At 40.4% G+C, this 24781-nt stretch overlaps 1 protein-coding gene across 3 annotated transcripts in view; it reads left to right on the top strand.

The window, feature by feature from the left end:
• Positions 1–24781, top strand: part of LOC130906155 (roundabout homolog 2-like) — a 162335-nt gene that overhangs the window by 113194 nt on the left and 24360 nt on the right. For all 3 annotated transcript variants that reach the window (XM_057820139.1, XM_057820137.1, XM_057820138.1), the window contains 8 exons: positions 4751–4875; positions 4958–5129; positions 7947–8123; positions 9544–9570; positions 9665–9704; positions 16629–16756; positions 17246–17518; positions 23009–23171. In XM_057820139.1, the coding sequence (XP_057676122.1) occupies positions 4751–4875; positions 4958–5129; positions 7947–8123; positions 9544–9570; positions 9665–9704; positions 16629–16756; positions 17246–17518; positions 23009–23171 (1105 nt within the window). The remainder of the gene's footprint in view (positions 1–4750; positions 4876–4957; positions 5130–7946; positions 8124–9543; positions 9571–9664; positions 9705–16628; positions 16757–17245; positions 17519–23008; positions 23172–24781) is intronic.

The following is a 24781-nucleotide window of genomic DNA, read 5'->3' as shown; positions in this document are numbered from 1 at the left end:
CAGAAGGGGGGGAAATAAGTTGGTGAATCCTCTGCCTAAAGAGACTTAAAAAGCAACTGAAACCAATTTTTACAAAACATTTTAAGTCAGGTGTGTGCCCAATCACTGATGAGTGGTTTGAAGATGCTCTGCCCACTATAAAACACACACCTGGTAAGAAATGTCTTGATGAGAAGCATTGTCTGAAGTGCATCATGGCCTTGTCAAAAGAGCTGTCTGAAGATCAAGGATTGTTGATTTGTATCAAACTGAGAAAGGATACAAACCCATCTTTAAACGTCTGGATGTTCATCAATCGACAGTCAGAGAAGTTGTCTACAAATTGAGAGAGTTTGGCACTGTTGCTTCTCTCCCAAGGACTGGTCATCCACCAAAGATGATGCCAAGAGTTCAGCGCAGAATACCCAGAGAGGTAAAAAATAACCCTAGAGTGTCTGCTAAAGACTTACAGAAATCGCTAACACAATCCTATTTCTCTGTGCACACATCAACGATATGTAAAACTGTGGCCAAGAATGGTGTTCATGGGAGGACTCCACAGAGGAAACCACTGCTGTCTAAAAAAAAAAAAACATTGTTTCTTGTTTAATGTTTGCAAAAAGACACTTGGACACTCCAAAGAGGTTTTGGCAAAATATTTTGTGGACTGATGAAACCAAAGTTGAATTGTTTGGAAGTAACACACAACGTCATGTGTGGAGGAAAAATGGAACAGCTCACCAACATCAACATCTCATCCCCACCGGGTCTTCTGCATATTCCAAGAACAAGAACCAAGCAGGGTGAGGCAGCATTTAGTTATTATGCTCCTCACCTCTGGAACAATTTACCTGAACGTCTGAAGTATGCTCAAACTGTTAACTCTTTTAAATCAGGGCTAAAAATGCTTTTGTTTAGCACTGCATATCCATAACTGGCTATATATTTCAATCTACCTGCTTTCTATTCCTCTTGTGCTTATCTCCATTGCTGATTTCAATTATTATTAGTAGTAGTATTTTTTGTTATATTTTTGTTTTATTTTTATTTATGTATTTTTATTCTATTTGTGATTAAATGCGATCTTTTGTCTTGGTTTTTACGTTGTATTGATTTAAATGTGATTTTTATGATCTTCATGTGATGTAAAGCACTTTGAATTGCCTTGTGTTGAATTGTGCTATATAAATAAATTTGCCTTGCCTTGCCTTGCCCACCGTGAAGCATGGTGGAAGGAGCATCAGGATTTGGGGCTGTTTTGCTGCCTCAGGGCCTGGAAAACTTGCAATCATTAATGGAAGAATGAATTCAAAGGTTTTGCAGGAAAACCTGAGGCCGTCTGTCAGACAGTTGAAGCTACGAAAGAGGATGGATGCTGCAACAAGACAAAGATCCAAAACACAGAAGTAAATCAACTTCAGAATGGTTTCAGAAGAACAAAATACACATTCTCGAGTGGCGAAGTCAAAGTCCAGACTTGAATCCCATTGAGATGCTGTGGCATGACCTTAAGACAGCGATTCATGCCAAACATCCCGGGAATCTGACTAACTACAGCAGTTTTGTAGAGAAGAATGGGCCAAGATTAGTATGTGCCAGACTGATCTGCAGCATTTTTTCCCCCTTCTGTCATTGTTTGCATGCTGTCCTCATTAAAATATGAAAACCTATAAATGTTTGGGTGGTTTCAGTTCAATCAGACATTGTTTTTTCCATCTGTGTGATTTTGACAAAGATCACATTTGATGGTGATTTCATGCAGAAATGTGAGAAATTCCAAAAGGTTCAGATACTTTTTCATACCACTGTTTGTAGCTCATGTTGATGGGCTAAATAGTGACTCCATGCTGGAAAGGGATCACTGACAATCCCTAGGCCAGAATCCAATCATGACATAAAAGATGGGCATCTGTGATAAGTGAGCTGGCTTTAACCAGGCTGTTCGGAATGGAAGGTTCCTTCAGACATGCTGTGAAACCATTTGTTTTGATCAAATATTATTTAAAGCTGCGCAACCTGGCCAGGTGCCGCATCGGCCAAACCGGGTCACACCAAGATAAAGTCAATAATCTCCAACTCGCAGAATTTCTTTTTCGAGGCATCACATGAGAGGAGCAATCTGGGATTTTCAACACATGTGTCGACAAAAAAAGAACAAATTTACCTCACTGGAGCCCAATTATAATGGCCCCATGGGATTACTGGAGGATTTTTCCAACTGAGGTAGCAGTTTTAGTTCCCCGGCATCCTGAAAAAGGTATTAAAATGGCCATTAATCTGCAGCCAGAAATGGATTGCGCAGCAGAAATTTGAAAGAAAAAGACTTATCTACCACGGACAGATATTCAAAAGGGCACAACGTTTATGGAACCTTGCAGGACTAACACAGCAAGGTGTCCAAATCCAAAGCCACAGTTAAAATGAAAATATACTGTAGGCCTATTGCCGCCACCTGTCTGATGTCGGCAGCTACGAAGGGAGACAATATGATACTCGCCCATTAACATCTCAAATGGCGGTGGGGGCGTTTGCTAATTCGTGTCTCAAGTAGCTTACTCGACAGGCTCATTAGCGGAGCAAGTTGTGTTTACCAGATTGCGTCCTGCAAAACAGCAAATTAAGCAGCTTTAGCGCACTGTGTTCCGGTGACAGCATTTCACTGGAATGTACTGTACTTGGAGTCATTTACATTCAGGTATCAGCTGCGTATTTTACAGGCTGCACACAATGATGCCTTTTTTATGAATGTGCAATGCATTTGTTAACTGCACCGATGGTAATAGACGTAGACGTCCGTCTAGCTGCCATGTTGTACATGTCAATGCTTTATTATTCTGTATTTTTTCCATTGGGTTGCAGCTAATCATTCTGAGTTTGCCGTATTACAAAAGGTTTAATGGAAAATGTGGGCCCCAAGCAGTAGTCCATTCAGAGAAGATAATTTGGTAAATTGTATAGATTATTGACCTCCTACTTGCAGTCTCATTAAATTTCCAATCTGCCCGTGTGGGTCATCAGGCCAGGTACCGAGAAAAAAAAGCATAATGGTTATTCCTTTTTTCCCCACTGCTTATCCTGTTCAGTGTCACAAGTACAGTAGTATGAAAAAGTATCTGAAGCTTTGGGAATTTCTCACATTCTTGTATAAAATCAGCGTCAAATATGATCTGATCTTTGTCAAAATCACACAGATGTAAAAACAGTGTCTGCTTTAACTAAAACCACCCAAACATTTATAGGTTTTTCATATTTTAATGAGGATAGCATGCAAACAATGACACAATGGGGAAAAATAAGTAAGTGAACCAACCATCTGCTTAAGGAGACTTAAAGAGCAACTGAAACCAATTTTTACCAAACCATTTAAGTCAGCTGTGTGCCCAATCACTGATGAGTGGTTTAAACTGCCCTGCCCACTATAAAACACATACCTGGTAAGAACTGTCTTGATGAGAAGCATTGTCTGATGTGCACCATGGCTCGGTCAAAAGAGCTGCGATCAAGCAATGTTGATTTGTATCAAGCTGGGAAAGGATACAAAACCATCTCTAAAAGTCTAGATGTTTATCAATCGACAGTCAGAGAAGTTGTCTACAAATGGACAGAGTTTGGCACTGTTGCTTCTCTCCCAAGGAGTGGCCGTCCATCAAAGATGACGCCAGCGCAGAATACCCAGAGAGGTAAAAAAGAACCCTCGAGTGTCTGCTAAAGACTCACAGAAATCACTGGCACAGTCCAATATCTCTGTGCCATATGGCCAAGAATGGTGTTCGTGGGAGGACTCCACGGAGGAAGCCACCGCGGTCTATAAAGAACATTGTTGCTCATTTAATGTTCGCAAAAAGGCACTTGGACACTTCACAGAAGTTGTGGCAAAATATTTTGTGGACTGATGAAACCGAAGTTGAACTGTTTGGGAGCAACACATAACATCATGTGTGGAGGAAAAATGGAATGGCTCACCAACATCAACACCTCCCCCCCACCGTGAAGCATGGTGGAGGGAGCATCATGATTTGGGGCTGCTTTTCTGACTCAGGGCCTGGACAACTTGCAATCATTAGTGGAAGAATGAATTCAAAAGTTTTGCAGGAAACTGTCCGTCAGACAGTTGAAGCTCAAAAGAGAATGGATGCTGCAACAAGACAGTGACCCAAAACACAGAAGTAAATCAACTTCAGAATGGTTTCAGAAGAACAAAATACACGTTATGGAGTGGCCAAGTGAAAGTACAGACTAGAACCCTATTGAGATGCTATGCAATGACCTAAAGACAGCGATTCATGCTAGAAATCCCAGGAATCTGACTGAACTACAGCAGTTTTGTAGAGAACATTAGTCCTGATCGATATGCCAGACTGATCTGCAGCTACAGAAAGCGTCTGATTGAAGTTATTGCTGCTAAAGGGGCGGGGCACAAAATAATAAATGTGATGGTTCACTTACATATTTTCCCCCCTTCTTTCATTGTTTTCATGCTATCCTCATTAACATATGAAAACCGATAAATGTTTGGGTGGTTTTAGTTAAAGCAGACACTGTTTTTACATCTTTGTGATTTTGACAAAGATCAGATCACATTCGATGGTGATTTTATGCAAAAATGTGCGAAATTCCAAAAGCTTCAGATACTTTTTCATATCACTGTAAACTAGATTCCAACGATCTGATTTGGTTGGGGTGTGTTCAACATGAGTGCATGTTCGACCCAGAAGTAAATGCGAGTTGTTGCTTGGCAATGTGATGAAGTTCTTCTTTTTCGACCCATCAGCACCCAGTGCGCCCCCACAGCAAGTGACGGTGTTGACAGTGGGACACAATAATAGCACCTCTATCAGCGTGTCGTGGGACCCTCCGCCCTCCGATGAACAAAACGGCATCATCCAGGAATACAAGGTAAGAACAAGGCCGCCTCAACACATTTCAATACATTGTCCGACTTTAAAATGGATTCTTTCGACTCGTTTGTCTTTGTCAGATCTGGTGTTTGGCTAACGAAACCCAGTTCAATGTCAATAAATCTGTGGACGCGACCATCCGTTCAGTGGTTGTCGGGGGTCTGCAAGCCGGAGTGCAGTATCGCGTGGAGGTAGCCGCAAGAACCAGCGCAGGGGTGGGGGTCAAAAGCTCGCCCCAGCTCGTCACCCTGGGTAATCCGCACACGCGCACACAACCGAACTCGGGGTAAAATCACCTTATAATGGGGAGACCGAGGTGTCCATCACAGTTTGGGGTCTGAGAAAATGATTGATCAATTTAGCACCCTGCAGAAAGAAGATTGCTCTTTACACTGTAGACATCTAGTGAAAAATCAATAGTGCTTCATTACATGTAGTGTTTGGTAACACTGCCAAGTACTGTTAGCCATATCAATAATCCACTTCAATATATGGGCTGCAACGCTAACAAAGCAGGGAGTGATTTTATTTATTTATTTTTTTTGCTCAAGCTTATCAGCCTATCACTCCTTATAAAACAGCAAAAGGATGCGCAGCGTATATAAGCCCAGAGTCAATATTGGAGCCCGGGACAGACGCTCCTCATCTGTGACTTTTGACTGATAAATAATAACAGCCTTAACAGACAGGGTAAGGGAAACAGAGGCCTATAGGCTGCAGCCTAATGATGTGTGGGGGTGTGCGTGCGTGTGTGTGTATCAGGATTGGGGGTTCCTGCCGGAGACTGTGAATCTAATTTCACAGCACAGTAGCTGCAACAGAAAATCAAACTCTGTCAGAGCTGCTCTGTCAATCTCATGTCTTTTAGGCTCAACTTGATAAGTGCGCTGCTGAATTGATTAACTCTGCCTACGTACAGTATTCGATGCACTGGCACAGTTTACTTATTTTTATGAAGTCATTATTTTATTTTTTTTACGTGGCGCAGAGGTTGTTTTTGTTGACAAGTTATATTCATGACATTTTACTCTATCGGGGTCAGCTGAAAAATCCAGTGAGATACAATACAGAAATCGGAGCAAGCTACTCAGGTTATATTTCACGTTCCACAAACATGTATGTAAGGTTAATTGAACACTGAATTGCCTACTGGTGTAAATGTATGATTGGTTAATGGTCTGGTTGCGCCTCGTGAGCTGAGCAGAACATGAATCAATGGTTGTCGTGTGTAGAACAGCACCGCTACGTAATTTATATATTTAATAGGGACAGTGCACATTGAAGAACATTAGGGATGCAACGATACAGTAAAGTCACGATTTTGGATTCAATACAATTAATGCTCTGAAACAAAAAATACAAATGTTTCTTTTTGTTTTATTTTTATTTTTGCTAATGAAGGAATTCGGCCTCCCAGCCAAGCCGCCAGAACCGCGACATTTCGCCAAGATCCTCATCCATTGAATAGGGTACGCCCGCCGGTGTTGTGCCAATGTAGTTACCCCCATCAAAAATTGTATCCCCTGTGCGGAGCCTCCGCACTGCACCGTTTTTGGTGATGTAGTTATCTGCGCGGTATTAAAACATGGCCCACCCATTAAAAAAAAAAAAAAATCCTGTCGTATAACTTAACATACGTACGAAACGTAAAATTTTTTTTTTTTACCGTTTTACTCGTAGGCTGACCTATAACTGTTATTACTGTAATTCAAGTCCTGTTGGAGTTTCTCCAGTTTAATAAATGTCAATTCCAAAATATATAACTGTGGTTCTTTTCTGGCTTTAATTAATTGTTTAAGTCGACATAACTCATAACTAATGTGTGTGTGTGTGTGTGTGTGTGTGTGTGTGTGCGTGTGTGTGTGTGTGTGCGTGTGTGTGCTCCCGCGGCCAGGGGATACAATTTTTGACGCGGGTAATTACAATGGCAAGACACCGGTGGCGGATCTGTTGGACAATTAGCGTCTTTAGTGGGGCAAATTGAAACTCCACTCACCATTTTGGCGGTGCTCTCTGGCGTTTCGTGGTCCACATTTTCAATCCTTAGTTCTTGCTCAGTAGTTGTTGTCGCTTTTGAAAGCTTAGGTTAGAAAAAATGACTTGCCTCTTGGTCCTCGGGTGGTTTTGTCCAGGCAAAGCAAATGACCGTCTAAGGTGCTAGTCACATGATCTGTTCAAAAAATAATTTTGACCCATTACAAGAATATCTTTTTTGTTCATTTCGTTCATTTTTGTTGTCTGTTTTATTGCTTTTATAGACTTTTATAGACAATATTTTACGGGATAACTCTTAATTTTAAAATCGTATACATGAATGTCAATTACACGCAATGACGTTCTTCGGCCACCAGGCCTCCCCTTAAACTCTGCATTTGCACGTAGCACAAAGACACAAAAAGACAAAAAAAGAACAAAAGGTTACAATAAAACAGCACAGTACAATAGGTTACTAAGAACTTAAAAGTCAGTGGTTGCAGGACTGGTTTACTCTCAACCACTGCTTGAGCTGAAGTTTTCAAGGTTCGTATTGTGGGACACTCCCTGATGACGAGAGATGAACTGTTCCAGATTTTACTGGCCTTAACAGAGAAAAAAATTGTGACCGAAGGCTGTTTTTCTGATCGGGACATCACAGTTCCCTTTAGAGGAGGCCCTGCTTCTGAGACCGCTCTGAGTCCTTTTTCTTTTTTACAACAACAAAAAAAAAAGACCAACATGGGAGGTTGGAGGTGTCCACGGAAGACTTTGTACATTAGACAAGTCGTTTTAATTTTTTTTTTTTAATTCTCAAGGCTCACTCACTTTTTTAAAACATGGAATGAGATTTTTTGTAAAGTGATTTTATGTTACTGCATGTATTTACACCTGCCAGTTGTCAATGTGTAATGCAATATTACAATAATAAAAATGAGAGGTGTTTTAATATTTTAGTTGACTGAAAGCATAACAACCGCCACAAAGAGAATGTCATACGCAGTTTTAAACAAAAGTGATCTTTGATAGAGCTATTGTATTGAATCTAATTGTTGAAGTACTGTCATGCACTTTTCCCCCCTTGTGGTTTCCCAGGCGCAGAACAGAGAGATGTCATGACCGGATCGGAGAGCAACAATAGCATCTCCGACGTGGTGAAGCAGCCGGCCTTCATCGCCGGTTTGGGCGGAGCCTGTTGGATTGTTCTCATGGGCTTCAGTGCCTGGTTGTACTGGAGGAGAAAAAAGAGAAAAGGACTCAGCAACTACGCAGGTAAAAAAAAAAAAAAAAATCCATTTACATGCTTTCGCATCAATACAGAATCTCAAAGCTCATTTGGTCTGCGGGCCCAATGAGACTCCATGTCATGGCAGATTTGACTCCATTCCAATTGGCTATAAGGCAGAAGAATTTGGTTATATTCAACACTGCTGTATTTACTTCGCAGTCATGTGAGATAAGTCCTTTAATATTAGCTGCCATTATCGGACCTTTGCCAGCGTTGTTTGCGCATGAAGGCCAAGCTTGAAATTCATGCGGGTAGTGAGTCCATTATCATAATGTGTTTGCTTTTCTGATGTAAAAGGGATTATTTCACGGCTTCTTCTCTGATTCCATTTCTCAAATTAATTTCAAAACATCATTGTACGTTTTGGAATCGGGTGTCTTTATCAATAGGAAAAAAATGAATTATGTGGGTCTTTGCATTGCAATTTACATTGCACTGATCCCATTGACGGCCATGTATGTCAGATCTATAGATGCCAAAGTACTTGGATTCCATTGACGGCCCAGGACGTCCAAATTTTCCATTCATTTCCAATAGGATATATATTGCATTGAAGCCACCAATGTAATTGGATTCCATTGACGCAAATGTAAGTCGATGCCATTGACGGCCATGAACGTCCAAATTTCCCATTCATTTTCAATGACAAAAAAAAAATGTCCCCAAATCAACAGCACATGACCAGATATCAATGGGACATGTCCCCCAAATGTCCCCAAATGACCTGATATGACCAGGACACGCCCCCAAATGACCCGATAAGACAGGACACGCCCACAAAATGTCCCCAAATTACCTGATATGACCAGGATACGCCCCCCAAATGTCCCAAAATTACCATATATGACAGAACACGCCCCCCAAATGTCCCCAAATGACCTGATATGACTAGGACACCCCAAGATGTCCCCGAATGACCTGATATGACCAGGACACGCCCCCTAAATGCCCCAAAATAACCTTATATGACCAGGACACTCCCCCCAAATCTCGCCAAATCAACAGGAAGTGACCTGTTATGACCAGGACGTGTCCCCCAAATGTCCCCGAATCAATATAAAAGTGGCCTGATATTTTTCCCGAAATGTCCCCAAACCAACTTGGGCAAGGCTAAGATCTGTATCTCCACACAGTAAAGACTCAGGGCAATTTCTCCAGAAATTGCAGTTTCTAGTTTCTACAATCAATTCCTATTATTAATGGCAATGGGGCTGATTCATTCTTAACTCATTGGCTGCCATTGACAGTGATGGACGTCCAATCCATGTTAAAATGCATTTGGACCTCCCAGTTGATGTCATACTCTACCTTCATAGATTATGCATTTTTATAGAGTAGCTGATTTCTGCATGATTTGAATGCTTTGAATTTTATTGTTAATTTGTTTATTTTTTTTCACTGCAGTTCAATCCTTCACTTTTACCCGTGCAGGTATGTTTTCAAAAATGGCAACACGTCCTACTCAAAATGACAAACAATATCGTCAGGTTTAGTGACATTGTTATTTTTTTCATGTCCCTTTAAGTCACATTTCAAAGAGACAGAGGACTGATCAGAAATGGAAGGTAAGCATTTATTTGCTATTTGTTTCTACTTTGAAGAGTTTAATACAGATTTCTCATTGTAGTCTATAGTTAGTTCCACACTTCCACATTCCAGTCTTTTTGGTAGACGGTTTTCACTGTACTGTACACTCAGTGATCATTAATCACTTTTTTTTTATTTTTTTAAAGGAATCGTAGTAATTAATGAGCACAGGCTGCTGTCCTTCAGAGCTAATGTAAGGCTGGTGAGGTCATGAAAGAGGGGAGAGGTGATTAATATGCTATTTAAAAAGTGTTAACCTATTTGACTTTGTGCTCGTTCGTTTGCCGAAGCTGAAATGAGTTAGAAGCAGTGTTGTTTTGGGCAGCCCTTTTCGTTTTCGTCGTAACTTTTGGACTTAGTCATATTTTAGTCATTTCAAAATCCGTTGACCTAGTTTTAGTTGACCAAAAAAATTTGACAAATTTCGTCCGATTATAGTTGACGATGACTCAAAATGTTTTCATCTGTGAAATTCAAACGTTTTAGTCCAAAAATAAATACAAACGTTTCCAACATTTTCAGATGGACATTGACAGATGGGCACATATTTTTATGCCAACTTGGTGATGATTGTACACAGCAGGAAAAGAGTACATTATTTCCAATGAATTAAACCCCCCCGGACGCGACGAACTGTGTGTAAAAAAAAAAAAAAAAAAAAAAAAAAAAATTGATCTGTTGATCATCACCACGGTAAATGCTAACGCTACAAGTTACATTTAGTGTCATATGATCACTCAGCACAGACCTTTAAAGTGCGTATGACAGGATAAAAAAAGTCTTTAATAGCATTAGAATGTGAATTAGAATCATATTTTGAGACAATTCGACTATATATATAACAATTTGGCTAAGCGCAGATGACGAGAAATTAGTTTTTTAATCTGCCGTTTAGCCCCTGCCTGCCATTATAGTTCTCTAGCGTGCCCAAACGGAGGATGACGTTGGCAGGGTCATTATTTCATCTGATTTAGAATTCGGCCTATTTAGGGGGAATTATTCAGAACGAGGAAAATGCTACAGAGAGTAACGCAAAATGTCATTGTTTCAATATCTCTAATCCAATATTTTTACCGGATATTCTTTTTTATCCAAGTGTTTTTCCCCAATTGCTACATAAATGGTATGGTCATGACAAATAACAGTCTTGTGCTAAATGGAATATGAAATATTCAAAATGCATTTATTCAGTACGACATGGCGAAATTACACCACAACGGTCAAAATTGTCGACTCCGTATTAAAACGTGTGCCATAATCCCAGTATTTGACATAATACAAAATACGATGTCTACTCACTTCCTCATAAGTCCAATGTTCCCACACTAGTAGGGCTTGTATTGGCCAATATCCGCAGTGAACGGGAACCTTTTGAAACCCAAAAAGGCTCACACGCCTCTCCCTGGTGCAGCAACAATTTTCTGCAGCCGTCTGGCTGGCGTGATTGCGAAAAATAAACGAATTAATCCGCAAAATCAGCTGAATCGTCAGTCCATCTGCACGCTACTAAGCAATGCTGTATTGTGAGACGCTGACCCGGGTAACGTCACATTCGCATTCGTCCTAAACTCGAGACTGGAGCCGGAAGTCACTCATTTTCATGGCGCAGGATTCAAAAATTGTATACCGTATTGGCCCGAATATAAGACGACCCCCTCTTTTTCAAGACTCAAGTTTGAAAAAAAGACTTTTTGAACACCAAATTAACTTTTATACAGAAAATAATTACACTACATCTGAAACATCTGACTAGAGGGACCTCTTCTTGCTCCTTTACTCCACTGTATTTTTACGGACTATAACTTCGCTTGCTAATTCCCATTAGCAGTTTTGGGGTTCCTGTCTATCCGTCCTGGGAGTGGATCTCTCCTGACTGTGGTACTCCCCAAGGTTTCTCATTTTTCTCCCAATTGACTCTGGAGTTTTTGGAGTTTTTCCTTGCCGGCATGGAGGGTCTTAAGGAAAGGGGATACCCAGGACTTGAACTGTATCTATTCATCTTTTTTGCTTCATTTCTAATTGTGTATCATATTGCCTCTGTAAAGCCCTTTGAGACTTCTGTTGTGATTGAGGGCTATACAAATAAAATTGAATTGAATTGAATTGAACAAATGATTACAACAATATATTTGAGAGAAAAAGAAGGTTATTTTGCCTCATTCAAATCTTAATATCTGAACATTTAAATACGTCAACTAAAGTGCAATCACATTCGTAAAATGAACGGCTTCTGGTTTTTGAAATGTAAATAAACCAATCTATTGTGATAAAACAACAAAATTGCAAAAACTGCATTAACCATCAAAGTGAGGTCTAACTGTAACTAGTCCTGAAACAAATCTGAATAAGGAAAAACATTGCAATAAAATAATGCAAACTGGTTAAACTTGAGAGGAGCTGAGATCTGTCATGACAGAACATTGCCGTAATTTCCCGAATATAAGGCGCACCCGTGTATAATGCGCACCCAAATTTACTTGTAAAATCTAGGGAAAATTATTGTACCCGTTTATAACGCGCACCCTAATTTTAGCACCAATAAACCGAAAAATACAAGAAAACAGAGCTCGTGTACAGATACAGAAATGTTATTATACTGACTGGTGAAACACAGCACAAGCATAGCGTATTGCTATTCACGGTAATATGATTTGACAACTTCTCCAACTTACCAGAATCTAGGAGAAAACAAAACAGATGTGACTTTTCTTTTAAAGGCTGCTGTATAACTTGCTCGTTTCATCATGATGAATAAATGTTTCTCCCATGGATTGATACGGTAAAATGAAAGTGAGAACGTAAGTCGGAAATCCGAGAGAGCTCATCGCTGTTGACACGACAGTAACAATAGGAACTATTGTTATTTGGGTTTGAGTTTCCCGAGGGACAGATATAGTTGACAGACAGACACAGGAAGTCTGTGTTGTTACGTTTGTTATGGTCCGAGTTGCGGAGCTGCGATAAATGTTGACTCAAATGAGTTCTAGAAACTAAATTCTGTGCTTTGTGAAGAGTGAAAAAAGCAGAATTTAACACAGACGAAATCATTCGGCCGATCAGACTGAAGTATTACCGAAACAAAATAGTGACGTCACGTACCGTAATGGTCGGCAACGCATCGCCGCATATGTTTCTTCAACACAACGTGGCCGTGTCAAAAAAATAAAAAAATAAAATCGATTTATATATATATACATATATATATATATATATATATATATTTCTGTCTCCATCCATATACCCGTTTATAATGCGCACCATGATTTTACAAGTTGATTTTGGGGGAATAAAAGTGCGCGTTATAATCGGGAAATTACGGTACTCCTCAAGTTCAGCATTCGATTCAATGATATCTGGCGCCATCTAGCGTCGTGAATGGGTATAATGTCTAAACCCCGAATATAATACGACTCCCACATTTTCAGTCTTATTTCAATGCAAAAAACACAGTCTTATATTCGGGCCAATACGGTATATAAAACGATCGCTTCCACACACATCCAAGCGGTCCATTTCATTCAGGAGCATAAAACACAGCTTGAAATATGAAATAAACATGCTTTTTGGTGTCATATACACTTTTTAAAGGCTATAGCAACATTGTAAGATGAGAAAACAAATCTAGCAAAACAAGCAAGATGGAGCGCAGCCTGGCTTGAAGCACATCAAAAACACTAATGAAGGGTGGTGGGGGCGCAGAACTTGTCACATGAGTGACACGACCCAAACACTGCTACAATGCTGGCTAACGTACTGCACGAACAATAAAAAAATGTCACACATTGTGAACATATGACAAAAACGTTCGCCTCGTTGTTTTAGTCTCCCGACACATGTTTTTAGCTCGCCATCGTCACCAAAAAAAAAATTGTCCGTCGACAAAATATTTTCGTCATCGTTGACGAAAACAACAATGGTTTCAGGTCACTAAAAGCAGGAAAATCAGTTAAGCGGGAAAAAGAAAAGAATGCATTATTAATGTTGCTGCTGCAACTAAACAATCAGATAATCGTAGTGGCAAATGATGAAACATAAATAAACATCACAATGGATTCACAAACACGCACATTGTTACAGTAGCATCGGCACGGGCTTCTTAGAAGTATGCAAATGAAAATATGCGTATTTTACAATGGAAATTATTGCTATAATTGTTAAACACCTTTGAGCCATCACCAAGTAGGGTGTAAACAATTCCCGTGATGCTTGGCGAGAAAATTCCCCCGCGTGTGCGAGCGCATTAAGTAAACATGTGAACGGGCATGCAAATGTTGATACGACATGCAAATCGGAAGTGCTGCTCGCAACTTTTCTGTTCTATATTCAAATCTTGTAGACATGACGTCTGAATTTCACAGCAGCCTTTTATGGGCTTTTTCTCCCTCTGTTGCCATAGAAACCAACCGTGTATTCGTCGTGCCAGAGGCGGTCCATGATTCTCAATTTAAAATGGAAATTTTTGTTGTGCTAGGGCTATAAAGCGGATTAAGTGTGTATTCAGGCCTGCCTGTTTTCTCATGGGAGAGTTTTGGCTGCTGGAGTTGAAGGGGAGGGAAGCACAAGTCTGATATATAGACTTGCCGTGCCCTCCTACTCTTGTTTGTGCTTCAGGCTTTTCACTGGTAGAAAATATATTCACAATAGCTTTCAAATCACTTTAAAACGAACACGGTGTGATGAGAAAAGCATGCTAGTTGATGATAGCTTTGCATGGAATGCAAAAGTGACATCTATAATATTCAGTTTTGTTTTAGCTGCGAAGTTTGCTCATCTTTTAGTTCAGGTACTCCCGGTTTACAAACAAATTCCGTTCCTGCGCTGGCAATGTAATCCGGATTTCCGCGTAAATTGGAATGAACCCTTTAAATACCTCAAAACACCCTCTAAATGAAAAAAAATATATATATATATCCAAAATCATGCATTATACGTTATTGCAGTTTCCTTGCCAAGACGTTGGAGCTAAGTCCTAGCTAGACAGTGAGCTTAGCACGGTGGTGTGGTTTGCTGACTTCATTCATCATTTATTTAATTTTTGCACGCCTGCAAAAATTAGATATAGAAATAAATAAGTGCCACTAAACTACTTCTATTTCAATTTTTATGTATTTATTTCAACATTTATTTATTTCAATATAATTTCAACATTTATTTATTTATTCCAATATATATTATAATTTTTAGGGTTGTTCCGATCATGTTTTTTTGCTCCCGATCCGATCCCGATCGTTTTAGTTTGAGTATCTGCCGATCCCGATATTTCCCGATCCGATTGCTTTTTTTTTTTTTTGCTCCCGATTCAATTCCAATCATTCCCGATAATTTTTCCCGATCATATACATTTTGGCAATGCATTAAGAAAAAATGAATAAAACTCGGACGAATATATACATTCAACATACAGTACATAAGTACTGTATTTGTTTATTATGACAATAAATCCTCAAGATGGCATTTACATTATTAACATTCTTTCTGTGAGAGGGATCCACGGATAGAAAGACTTGTAATTCTTAAAGGATAAATGTGACTTTGTATATTGTGACTAAATATTGCCATCTAGTGTATTTGTTGAGCTTTCAGTAAATGATACTGTAAGACATTTTGTCTGTAACGTTAAATACAATTAGAAAACGATTTAATAAAAAAAAAAAAAAAAAAATTTAAAATAGGCATGTCCAATATTTTTTTTTGCCGATTCCGATACTTTGAAAATGACGTGATCGGACCGATCGATCGGGACATCCTTAATAATTTTTATTTATTTCAATTTTTATTTATTTCAATTTTTATTTCCATTTTTATTCATTTCAACATTTATTTATTTATTCCAATATATATTATTCCAATTTTTATTTATTTCAATTTTCATTTATTTATTTCATTATTTATTTATTGTTACTGATAGCTACCCAATTAACGAGTACCGGGAGCCGAGGCAAAATCAAACTTTGCTATAAAGGTTAACAATATTTGGCAGCGCAACGATGTGACACCAAACGGGATTTTACAGATCACGCTAGTACAAAGCTCCAGCAGATGTCAACAGTTGCCATTATATATGTATTCATCGTAAAAAAATTAAAAACAACGGGGCAGGCACTCTGGGAACATGTCACAAGCAACTAACTGCCTGATCTCTTGCCAAACCGTCAACCCAGTTGATGGCGGTAATGCCCCATGATAAAAGGGGTAAACTGCCAACAAAAACAAGAAGAAGAACTTCTCCTTTCCTCCCTACTAGTAGGAGCCACGTCAACGCAGGCAGTTGCTGCCCCCCGGCGGCCGGAGGGATTCTCTTCAAATTGGTCATGTGAAAAATCACCGGACATTTTCATAAATTTACAAAACACGGCCGGACGTTATGGAGAAGATGTGAAATGAGGACTTGTCGGGGCAAAAGAGGACGTTTGGTCACCCGCGTCTGTAAATGTGCTCGCTTCCTGCAGCAAAATAAAAGCATGCATTACAAAACAAAAGTCAACATAAAAAAAAAAGACGAGACGTAGGCGTCGTGAAGTCGAAATCGTTTAAGTTGTGTCTGTCGTAACCTAGGAACTATCTGTACCTTGACACGTTTGCTATGATAACGTCTGTTGAATCAGTCCAACAAGCTGGTTACACTTAAACACCCCTAAGCGGTAAAAAAGCATTACAACTAAAGACAGGCAATCAAAGAACATGACAGCAGATTTAATGTTGTGTTTTAGTATAGCTTGGTACAATTTACATGTAAAACTCCATTCATTATACGAAAACTTCACGATAAGTAAGCCACTCCGGAACAAATTCATTTCGTATCGAGAGGCACCGCTGTATATAAAATTGCCATCAATGGGACTGCATGAGTAAATAATATGCCTCCGATGTACTAAATTTTGTGGTATCTTCTCTGTGTATAGCCGTCCGGGACTGTTGAAAGCGGGTGACCCCGGCCTACCCTGGCTGGCGGACTCGTGGCCCTCCGCCAGCCTCCCGGCAAACGCGGGATTGGGGAGCCCCAAAGGCAGCGCTAACTTTGGCCGAGGAGGTAAACACGGACGGCTGACGGGAGGGAGTTCCAGTTAGCATCGCCCGCTCCGACAGTTTTGATGCTCATCATTTGTTATTCACAGTGACAGGGTCTGACATTAAAACAAACACGCAGAAAAATTAAAAGTGCCTTTGAGGGCTGGACTTTGCTAATGGGATTTGACAAGCCTGATATTTGGGATTCAATTTATGCTATCACATGTACTTTTTGCTCCCTCTTTTTCAAAAGGAGCATTTGCACGCATGCTGTGTTAATATGTCGGTCACTCTGGTCAGCTGCATCATGTGAACACTCCACCAGGCTTCCTCAGCATGATGCATGTTAATTACGGCGCTAGACTATCACTTCCATTCAGATCGAGCCTTTTGATGAGCTGTTTTTTAACAAACAACAGCAGCGGGGAGCGTTAATGACCTTAAGGATTGTTGAATTCGTGTCATCTAATCACGGGATGATCCCTGCTAAGACCTCGCTCCTTTGTCGCAGATGTGTTACCGTCGGCGGCGGTGGAGAAGACGGGAACCATGCTGTCGGACGGGGCCATCTACAGCAGTATCGACTTCATGGGGAAAGCGGGTTACGGCAGCCCGGTGCAAGATAGTCAACCCACCCCTTACGCCACCACCCAGATCCTTCAGTCTAACAGCTTCCACGAGTTGGCGGTAGACAGACCGGATCCACGCTGGAAGGCTTCTTTGCAAGCCCAGCAGGAAATAGCCAACCTGGGCTACTCGCTAACCGATAGACGCCCTAACGCCGGTACAAATTTCTCTTTATGTGTGCACAGAAAAACAAAATACAACCCCCTAACAAAAAGTATGGAATTACCAGTCTCGGGCGAGCACTCACTCTGACATTTTATTATGTATCACAACATCAGAAGAAAAGCTTGCAAAAATAATAAATTAGTTGAAAAGTGCAACTCCTTGGCATTCAGAAACACTAAAAGAAATGAATAAAAACATTGTGGTGGTCAGTAAATGTTACTTTTATAGAGCAATTGCAGGGAAATATAGAATCGCTCCATTCTGAAGAAAAAAATATGGAATCACTCCATTTTGAATAGAAAATACAGACACACCCAGTCAATTTCCTTACCTTAATTAGGCCCCTGCCTTTAGATCTGCTCATGAGTCAGCAGTTAAAAACAGCAGTTATCACATCTTGGAGGGCTGCTGGACCAAGGGGATTCACAAGAAACATGGCTCCAACAAGAGAGATGTCTCTTGAAACCAAGAAGAGGATTATCAAACTTCTTGAAGGTAACGCTACACATAGGGTTGCCAAAGATGTGGGCTGTTCACAGTCAGCTGTATCAAAAATCTGGACCAAGTACAAAAAGCATGGCGAGGTTGTTAAAGTTAAGCGTACTGATAGACCGAGGAAGACATCCAAACTTCATGACAAACAACTAAAGGCCGTATATCTTGAAAACAGAAGATGTACAACAAGACAAACTAGGCCTGCAAGCAGGACTGAGCGGGCCCTCGCAGTTTGGCGCAGCTCGGACATCATGCAAACTAAACCTAACGTGCTTGAAACTCGCATCTTTTTTTTTTTTGTATGAGAAATTGGCATTTTTGAGCATGTTCATTGCCTGGCACAGCCAGACTGTTCTCCCTGTGTTTTTCAAAACCCTGAGAGTATAGTCTGGGACCCAGCCTGTTAACGGCCTCTCAAGCCAGTACAAAATCAGTCGACAAATCAGATTTGTTTATTTGCGGGACGTGTTCTTAACGAGCAACGTCACTCTGCCGCGTCGGAAGTCGTCTCCACAACAACAAAGATGGCGAACAGGAGAGCCGAGAATATGTTCCAATCCACGGTAAAATCAGTTTGAAATTACCAAAAACACATCGACACAAGTCATTGACAACAGTCTGTTTCGCGCTAACCATGTTGAATAAACTCCGCTCTCCTCGTATGTTTACTTCTGCGCGCAAGTCCCTCGTCCCGCCCGTCGCTGATTGGTCCTCTCCGCTGTCTGTTTGCTGTGGCTTGCTCCGCCCTGGAAATTTTATCCGCTTAATGGTGGCCAGACTCAATAGCTGGAAAAGCGGTGAGTCTGGAGTACCAGGCTACATGTTCAGGCCTCCAAATTGGCCAGTTTCATTTGACGAGAAAAAAAAATTCTTTGCATTTCAATAGGGCCTTTGCGCCTGTTGGTGCTCGGGCCCTAATGAAGAAGAAATGGGAGGAAGCTGGAGTCAAGGTATGTGACAGAACTGTGCAAAATTGCCTAAAGGAAATGGGATTTTCATACAGGCAAGCTAAAAGGAAACCATCATTGACACTTAAACAGAAAAGAACAAGACTGCAATGGGCTAAGGAGAGGCAATTGTGGACTGTGAATGACTGGATGAAGGTTATTTTCAGTGATGAGTAAAGAATCTGCATTGGACAAGGTGATGATGCCGGAAATTTTGTTTGGTGCCGTTCCAGTGAGACTTACAAAGATGACTGCCTGAAGAAAACATCAAAATTCGCTCAGTCCTTGATGATATGGGGCAGAATGTCAGGCAAAGGCACTGTGGTTAAATCTTCAATAAATGCACAAGTTTACATTGAAATTTTAGACAGCTTTCTTATCCCTTTCCTTGTCAAGAGTCAAGAATCTGCATTGGACAAGGTGATGATGCTGGAGCTTTTGTTTGGTGCTGTTCCAGTGAGATTTACAATGATGACTGTCTGAAGAAAGCATCACACTTCCCTCAGTCCTTGATGATATGGGGCTGCATGTCAGGCAAAGGCACTGTGGTTAAATCTTCAATGAATGCACAAGTTTAACTTGAAATTTTCGACAGCGTTCTTATCCCTTCAATTAAAAATGTTTGTCATTTTCCAAGATGACAATGCATCATGTCACAGAGCTAAAACTGTTAAAGCATTCACTGGAGAAAGACTCATCCAGTCAATGTCGTGGCCTGCAAATAGCCCAGATCTCAACCCTATTGAAAACCTGTGGTGGTCCACAGCAAGGCTCCGACCTGCAAGGTTGATCTGGCAACTGCGATCAAAGAGAGTTGGCACCAAATTGATGAAGAATACTCATCGTCCATGCCTCAGAGACTGCAAGCTGTCACAAAAGCCAGAGGTGGGGCAACAAAATACGAGAGATGTGTTTTGATTAGGGCTGTCAAATGATTAAAATTTTTAATCGAGTTAATTACAGCTTAAAAATTAATTAATCGTAATTAATCGCAATTCAAATAATCTGTAAAATATGCCATATTTTTCTGTAAATTATTGTTCGAATGGAAAGATAAGACACAAGATGCATACAGTGCCTTGCAAAAGTATTCGGCCCCCTTGAATCTTGCAACCTTTCGCCACATTTCAGGCTTCAAACATAAAGATATGAAATTTAATTTTTTTGTCAAGAATCAACAACAAGTGGGACACAATCGTGAAGTGGAACAACATTTATTGGATAATTTAAACTTTTTTAACAAATAAAAAACTGAAAAGTGGGGCGTGCAATATTATTCGGCCCCTTTACTTTCAGTGCAGCAGACTCACTCCAGAAGTTCAGTGAGGATCTCTGAATGATCCAATGTTGTCCTAAATGACCGATGATGATAAATAGAATCCACCTGTGTGTAATCAAGTCTCCGTATAAATGCACCTGCTCTGTGATAGTCTCAGGGTTCTGTTTAAAGTGCAGAGAGCATTATGAAAACCAAGGAACACACCAGGCAGGTCCGAGATACTGTTGTGGAGAAGTTTAAAGCCGGATTTGGATACAAAAAGATTTCCCAAGCTTTAAACATCTCAAGGAGCACTGTGCAAGCCATCATATTGAAATGGAAGGAGCATCAGAGCACTGCAAATCTACCAACACCCGGCCGTCCTTCCAAACTTTCTTCTCAAACAAGGAGAAAACTGATCAGAGATGCAGCCAAGAGGCCCATGATCACTCTGGATGAACTGCAGAGATCTACAGCTGAGGTGGGAGAGTCTGTCCATAGGACAACAATCAGTCGTACACTACTGCACAAATCTGGCCTTTATGGAAGAGTGGCAAGAAGAAAGCCATTTCTCAAAGATATCCATAAAAAGTCTCGTTTAAAGTTTGCCACAAGCCACCTGGGAGACACACCAAACATGTGGAAGAAGGTGCTCTGGTCAGATGAAACCAAAATTGAACTTTTTGGCCACAATGCAAAATGATATGTTTGGCGTAAAAGCAACACAGCTCATCACCCTGAACACACCATCCCCACTGTCAAAAATGGTGGTGGCAGCATCATGGTTTGGGCCTGCTTTTCTTCAGCAGGGACAGGGAAGATGGTTAAAATTGACGGGAAGATGGATGCAGCCAAATACAGGAACATTCTGGAAGAAAACCTGTTGGTATCTGCACAAGACCCGAGACTGGGACGGAGATTTATCTTCCAACAGGACAATGATCCAAAACATAAAGCCAAATCTACAATGGAATGGTTCAAAAATAAACGTATCCAGGTGTTAGAATGGCCAAGTCAAAGTCCAGACCTGAATCCAATGGAGAATCTGTGGAAAGAGCTGAAGACTGCTGTTCACAAACACTCTCCATCCAACCTCACTGAGCTCGAGCTGTTTTGCAAGGAAGAATGGGCAAGAATGTCAGTCTCTCGATGTGCAAAACTGATAGAAACATACCCCAAGCGACTTGCAGCTGTAATTGGAGCAAAAGGTGGCGCTACAAAGTATTAACGCAAGGGGGCCGAATAATATTGCACGCCCCACTTTTCAGTTTTTTATTTATTAAAAAAGTTTAAATTATCCAATAAATTTTGTTCCACTTCACGATTGTGTCCCACTTGTTGTTGATTCTTGACAAAAAATGAAAATTTTATATCTTTATGTTTGAAGCCTGAAATGTGGCGAAAGGTTGCAAGGTTCAAGGGGGCCGAATACTTTTGCAAGGCACTGTCTATACATTCAACATACGGTACATAATTACTGTATTTTATTATAACAATAAATCAATAAGATCGCAATAACATTATTAACATACTGTTAAAGGAATCCATGGATAGAAAGACTTGTAGTTCTTAAAAGATAAATGTTAGTACAAGTTATAGAAATTTTATAATAAAACCCCTCAACGTTTTCGTTTTAATAAACTTTGTCAAATAAACTAGTAGCCCGTCATGCTGAAGCACATAAAATCAGTCGCACCCAAGCGCTAGCAGAGGGCGACAAAACTCCAAAACTAACAGCTGGACATTGCACTATACTGTCATTTTAATCTGCTTTTGCGGGGCATGTGCGTTAATTGCGTCAACTATTTTAACGTGATTAATTTAAAAAATTAATTACTGCCCGTTAACGCGATAATTTTGACAGCCCTAGTTTTGATTGTTATTTCTTTGTTCGTTTCTCATGATTCCATATATTTTTCCTCAGAATGGACTGATTCTATATTTATTTTCTTACACTTGCTCTATAAAAGTAATATGTACTGACCACCACAATGTTTTTTACTCATTTCTTTTAGTGTTTCTGAATGCTAAAGAGTTGCACTTTTGAACTAATTCATTATATTTTCAAGCTTTTTATCTGCGTTTGTTCAACATAATAAAATGACTGGTGATTCCATACTCTTTGCTAGGGGTTGTATGCGTGACAGTTTGTTTTTGGGAAGTAGAATTCCTGCAAGGGACTTGGCCAACTCGACCGCAGAAGTGCAAAATAGGAAAGGGCGACTTTATTTACATATTCACTGCAAATGAAGCCTTAGGATAATGCTCTTAATTACTCTGCTGTCTTCATCAGAGTTCTACCCTGGGAGCGTATCTAGCCCACAAATGTCAGACAATCATGACGCATTTCTTTGCCATAACTTGATGAGCAATGCATCAGCGTTAGGAGTTATGCACATATATGGCGTATCCATATTTATATCCAGCCACTGTAAATCATATCGTGTGCTTATGGGCAGTAGGATCATGGAGGCATTTCTGTGTGCACTTTTCACAATAAGCTTTCAGCTCAGCTAAATGTCACCACGGCCGGAGATAAAATAGAAGAAGCCTCATTTAAGAGGTTTGCCTCCGGTTTTGATTTCTATTCGAGAAATATCATAACATTTTGAAGTCATTGAATGCCATATCGGCACAAAACGAGAGGTGATTATTACAGAGGGGCAGGTGGGAAAAATAAAGACTCCGAAAAGGACACGCCAGCTTCAAATCAGTATGAGTGCACACAAAGATTTGTTCGCATGGCAACAAAGAGACTTTTATCTCTTCTTACCCCCTTCAGGTGCAAAGCTAGGGAAGAAAAAGAAGGTGAAGGGAGGAACAAAGACCCCTAAATCAAATGGGACATGTTGGGCTAACATGCCCCTGCCTCCACCGCCGATGCACCCTCTGCCCGGTACTGAGGTTGACCTTGACCATTACCCCCAGGAAAGCCACAGAGGAGGGTAAGATGCCATCATATCTCATCAGTCCGCTCGTACGCAAACAGGAAAGCGCGAGCACAGACACGAGGTCGGATCTCCTCCACCTGTTTTCCTTTGCAGCACTGTAATTGAAATATCTGCTCATAACTTCACTCTGTAAATCTCCGCAAAATATAATGTTTGAATACAAGATTGCTCAAATCTACCTGACGATAAGATGAGGTGATTTTTTTCGCTGAACGAATAATTATTTCAAATACCTCGTGGTGCCTGGAGATACGAACGGTTGGTGACGTGAAACATTCATTTCACGAAAAGCTTTTCCTCTTTGTATTACGAAAAACTTTTAATGTAATAGCTCATTCTCGTTCACAGCAATGCAATAATATAACTTCTAGAGGTGTGCGAAATTTCTGATTCTTAGATTATTCGCGATTCGGCCGTGGAAGATTTGAGAACGATTCACAAACATCCAAGGTCCGATTATTGAAATATCTCATTGGCGCTCGCCTCTGGAATGCTATTGACCCAGCACTGACCAGCATAGGGTCACTGGCTGCCTTTAAAAGTAAATACAAGGATAGTATTCTGAGTCGCTACCATGACTGACCTTCAATACTATAAAACAACTGCCAATCTAACAACAAAGTGTTCCCACAACAAATAAATGATAGGAATGTCAGGGGCAAAGATAAAGTAGTCACAATATAGCATGCCCTAAAAATAGGTCCTGTCGTAGATGCAGAACATTAACTGCGTCATATGTGCATGCTGTCCACTTGATTTGAACTGTAAAAATTGTGTACAATGGAGTTGCTGAACTGGTCGCTGAGTTCACTGGACAGAATTTTTTCAACAAGATGAAGACTAACCCACCTGAGCGGATTGCGGGGGAGGTGGGCCTCCATGACTCCCTCGGCTATTCCTCCTTACACAAATCTGACAATCACCCAAATCGATGAACTCACAATTGATCGACAACTTTACCTAAGTGTTATGTCCAATCACTGACTTTTGGGAAGAAAATTCATGTGAAGACAAAAAAAAAAAAAAAAAAAAGCTGCTCATGTATTGCAATGTATAATGCCTACTCTACCATGTATTGATTGTCCGTCCTCGGTCGAAGGGGACGGGACTTGATAAGCATATCAATATTCGTTTTTTTTTTTCCTTTGGGTTAATCATATCACAACTTGTAACTGTCAACGGTACCGATGATGATGACAATAAATAAATAAATGTAAATGTAAATATATTAAAAATATGCCAAGTAAAACGGAACTACTGTGATTGGCTGGCAACCAGTTCAGGGTGTCCCCTGCCTACTGCCCATAGTTCGCTGGGATAGGCTCCAGCACCTCCGCGACCCTCGTGAGGAAGAAGCGGCATGGAAAATGAATGAATGAAAACGGAACTAAATCACAGTCAGCACGGTTTTCGGGACACAATGAGAAACGGACCGAGAGTAAACATCATGCCCAACTCATGCCGCTAGATAAAAAAACAATAATACCTGACTGCAGCTGACTGCCACTACAAACTACGCTACACATAACGTTACGGAAGACATCACATGTATATAGAATTAGATGCGAAATGAAAGACTCTCCGGCGTTAGTAAACAGCCGCCA

This window comes from Corythoichthys intestinalis, chromosome 18, assembly GCF_030265065.1.
Source record: "Corythoichthys intestinalis isolate RoL2023-P3 chromosome 18, ASM3026506v1, whole genome shotgun sequence".
NCBI lineage: Eukaryota > Metazoa > Chordata > Actinopteri > Syngnathiformes > Syngnathidae > Corythoichthys > Corythoichthys intestinalis.
The sequence above is the reverse complement of the archived record's forward strand: the minus strand, read 5'-3'. Positions and strand labels throughout refer to the sequence as shown.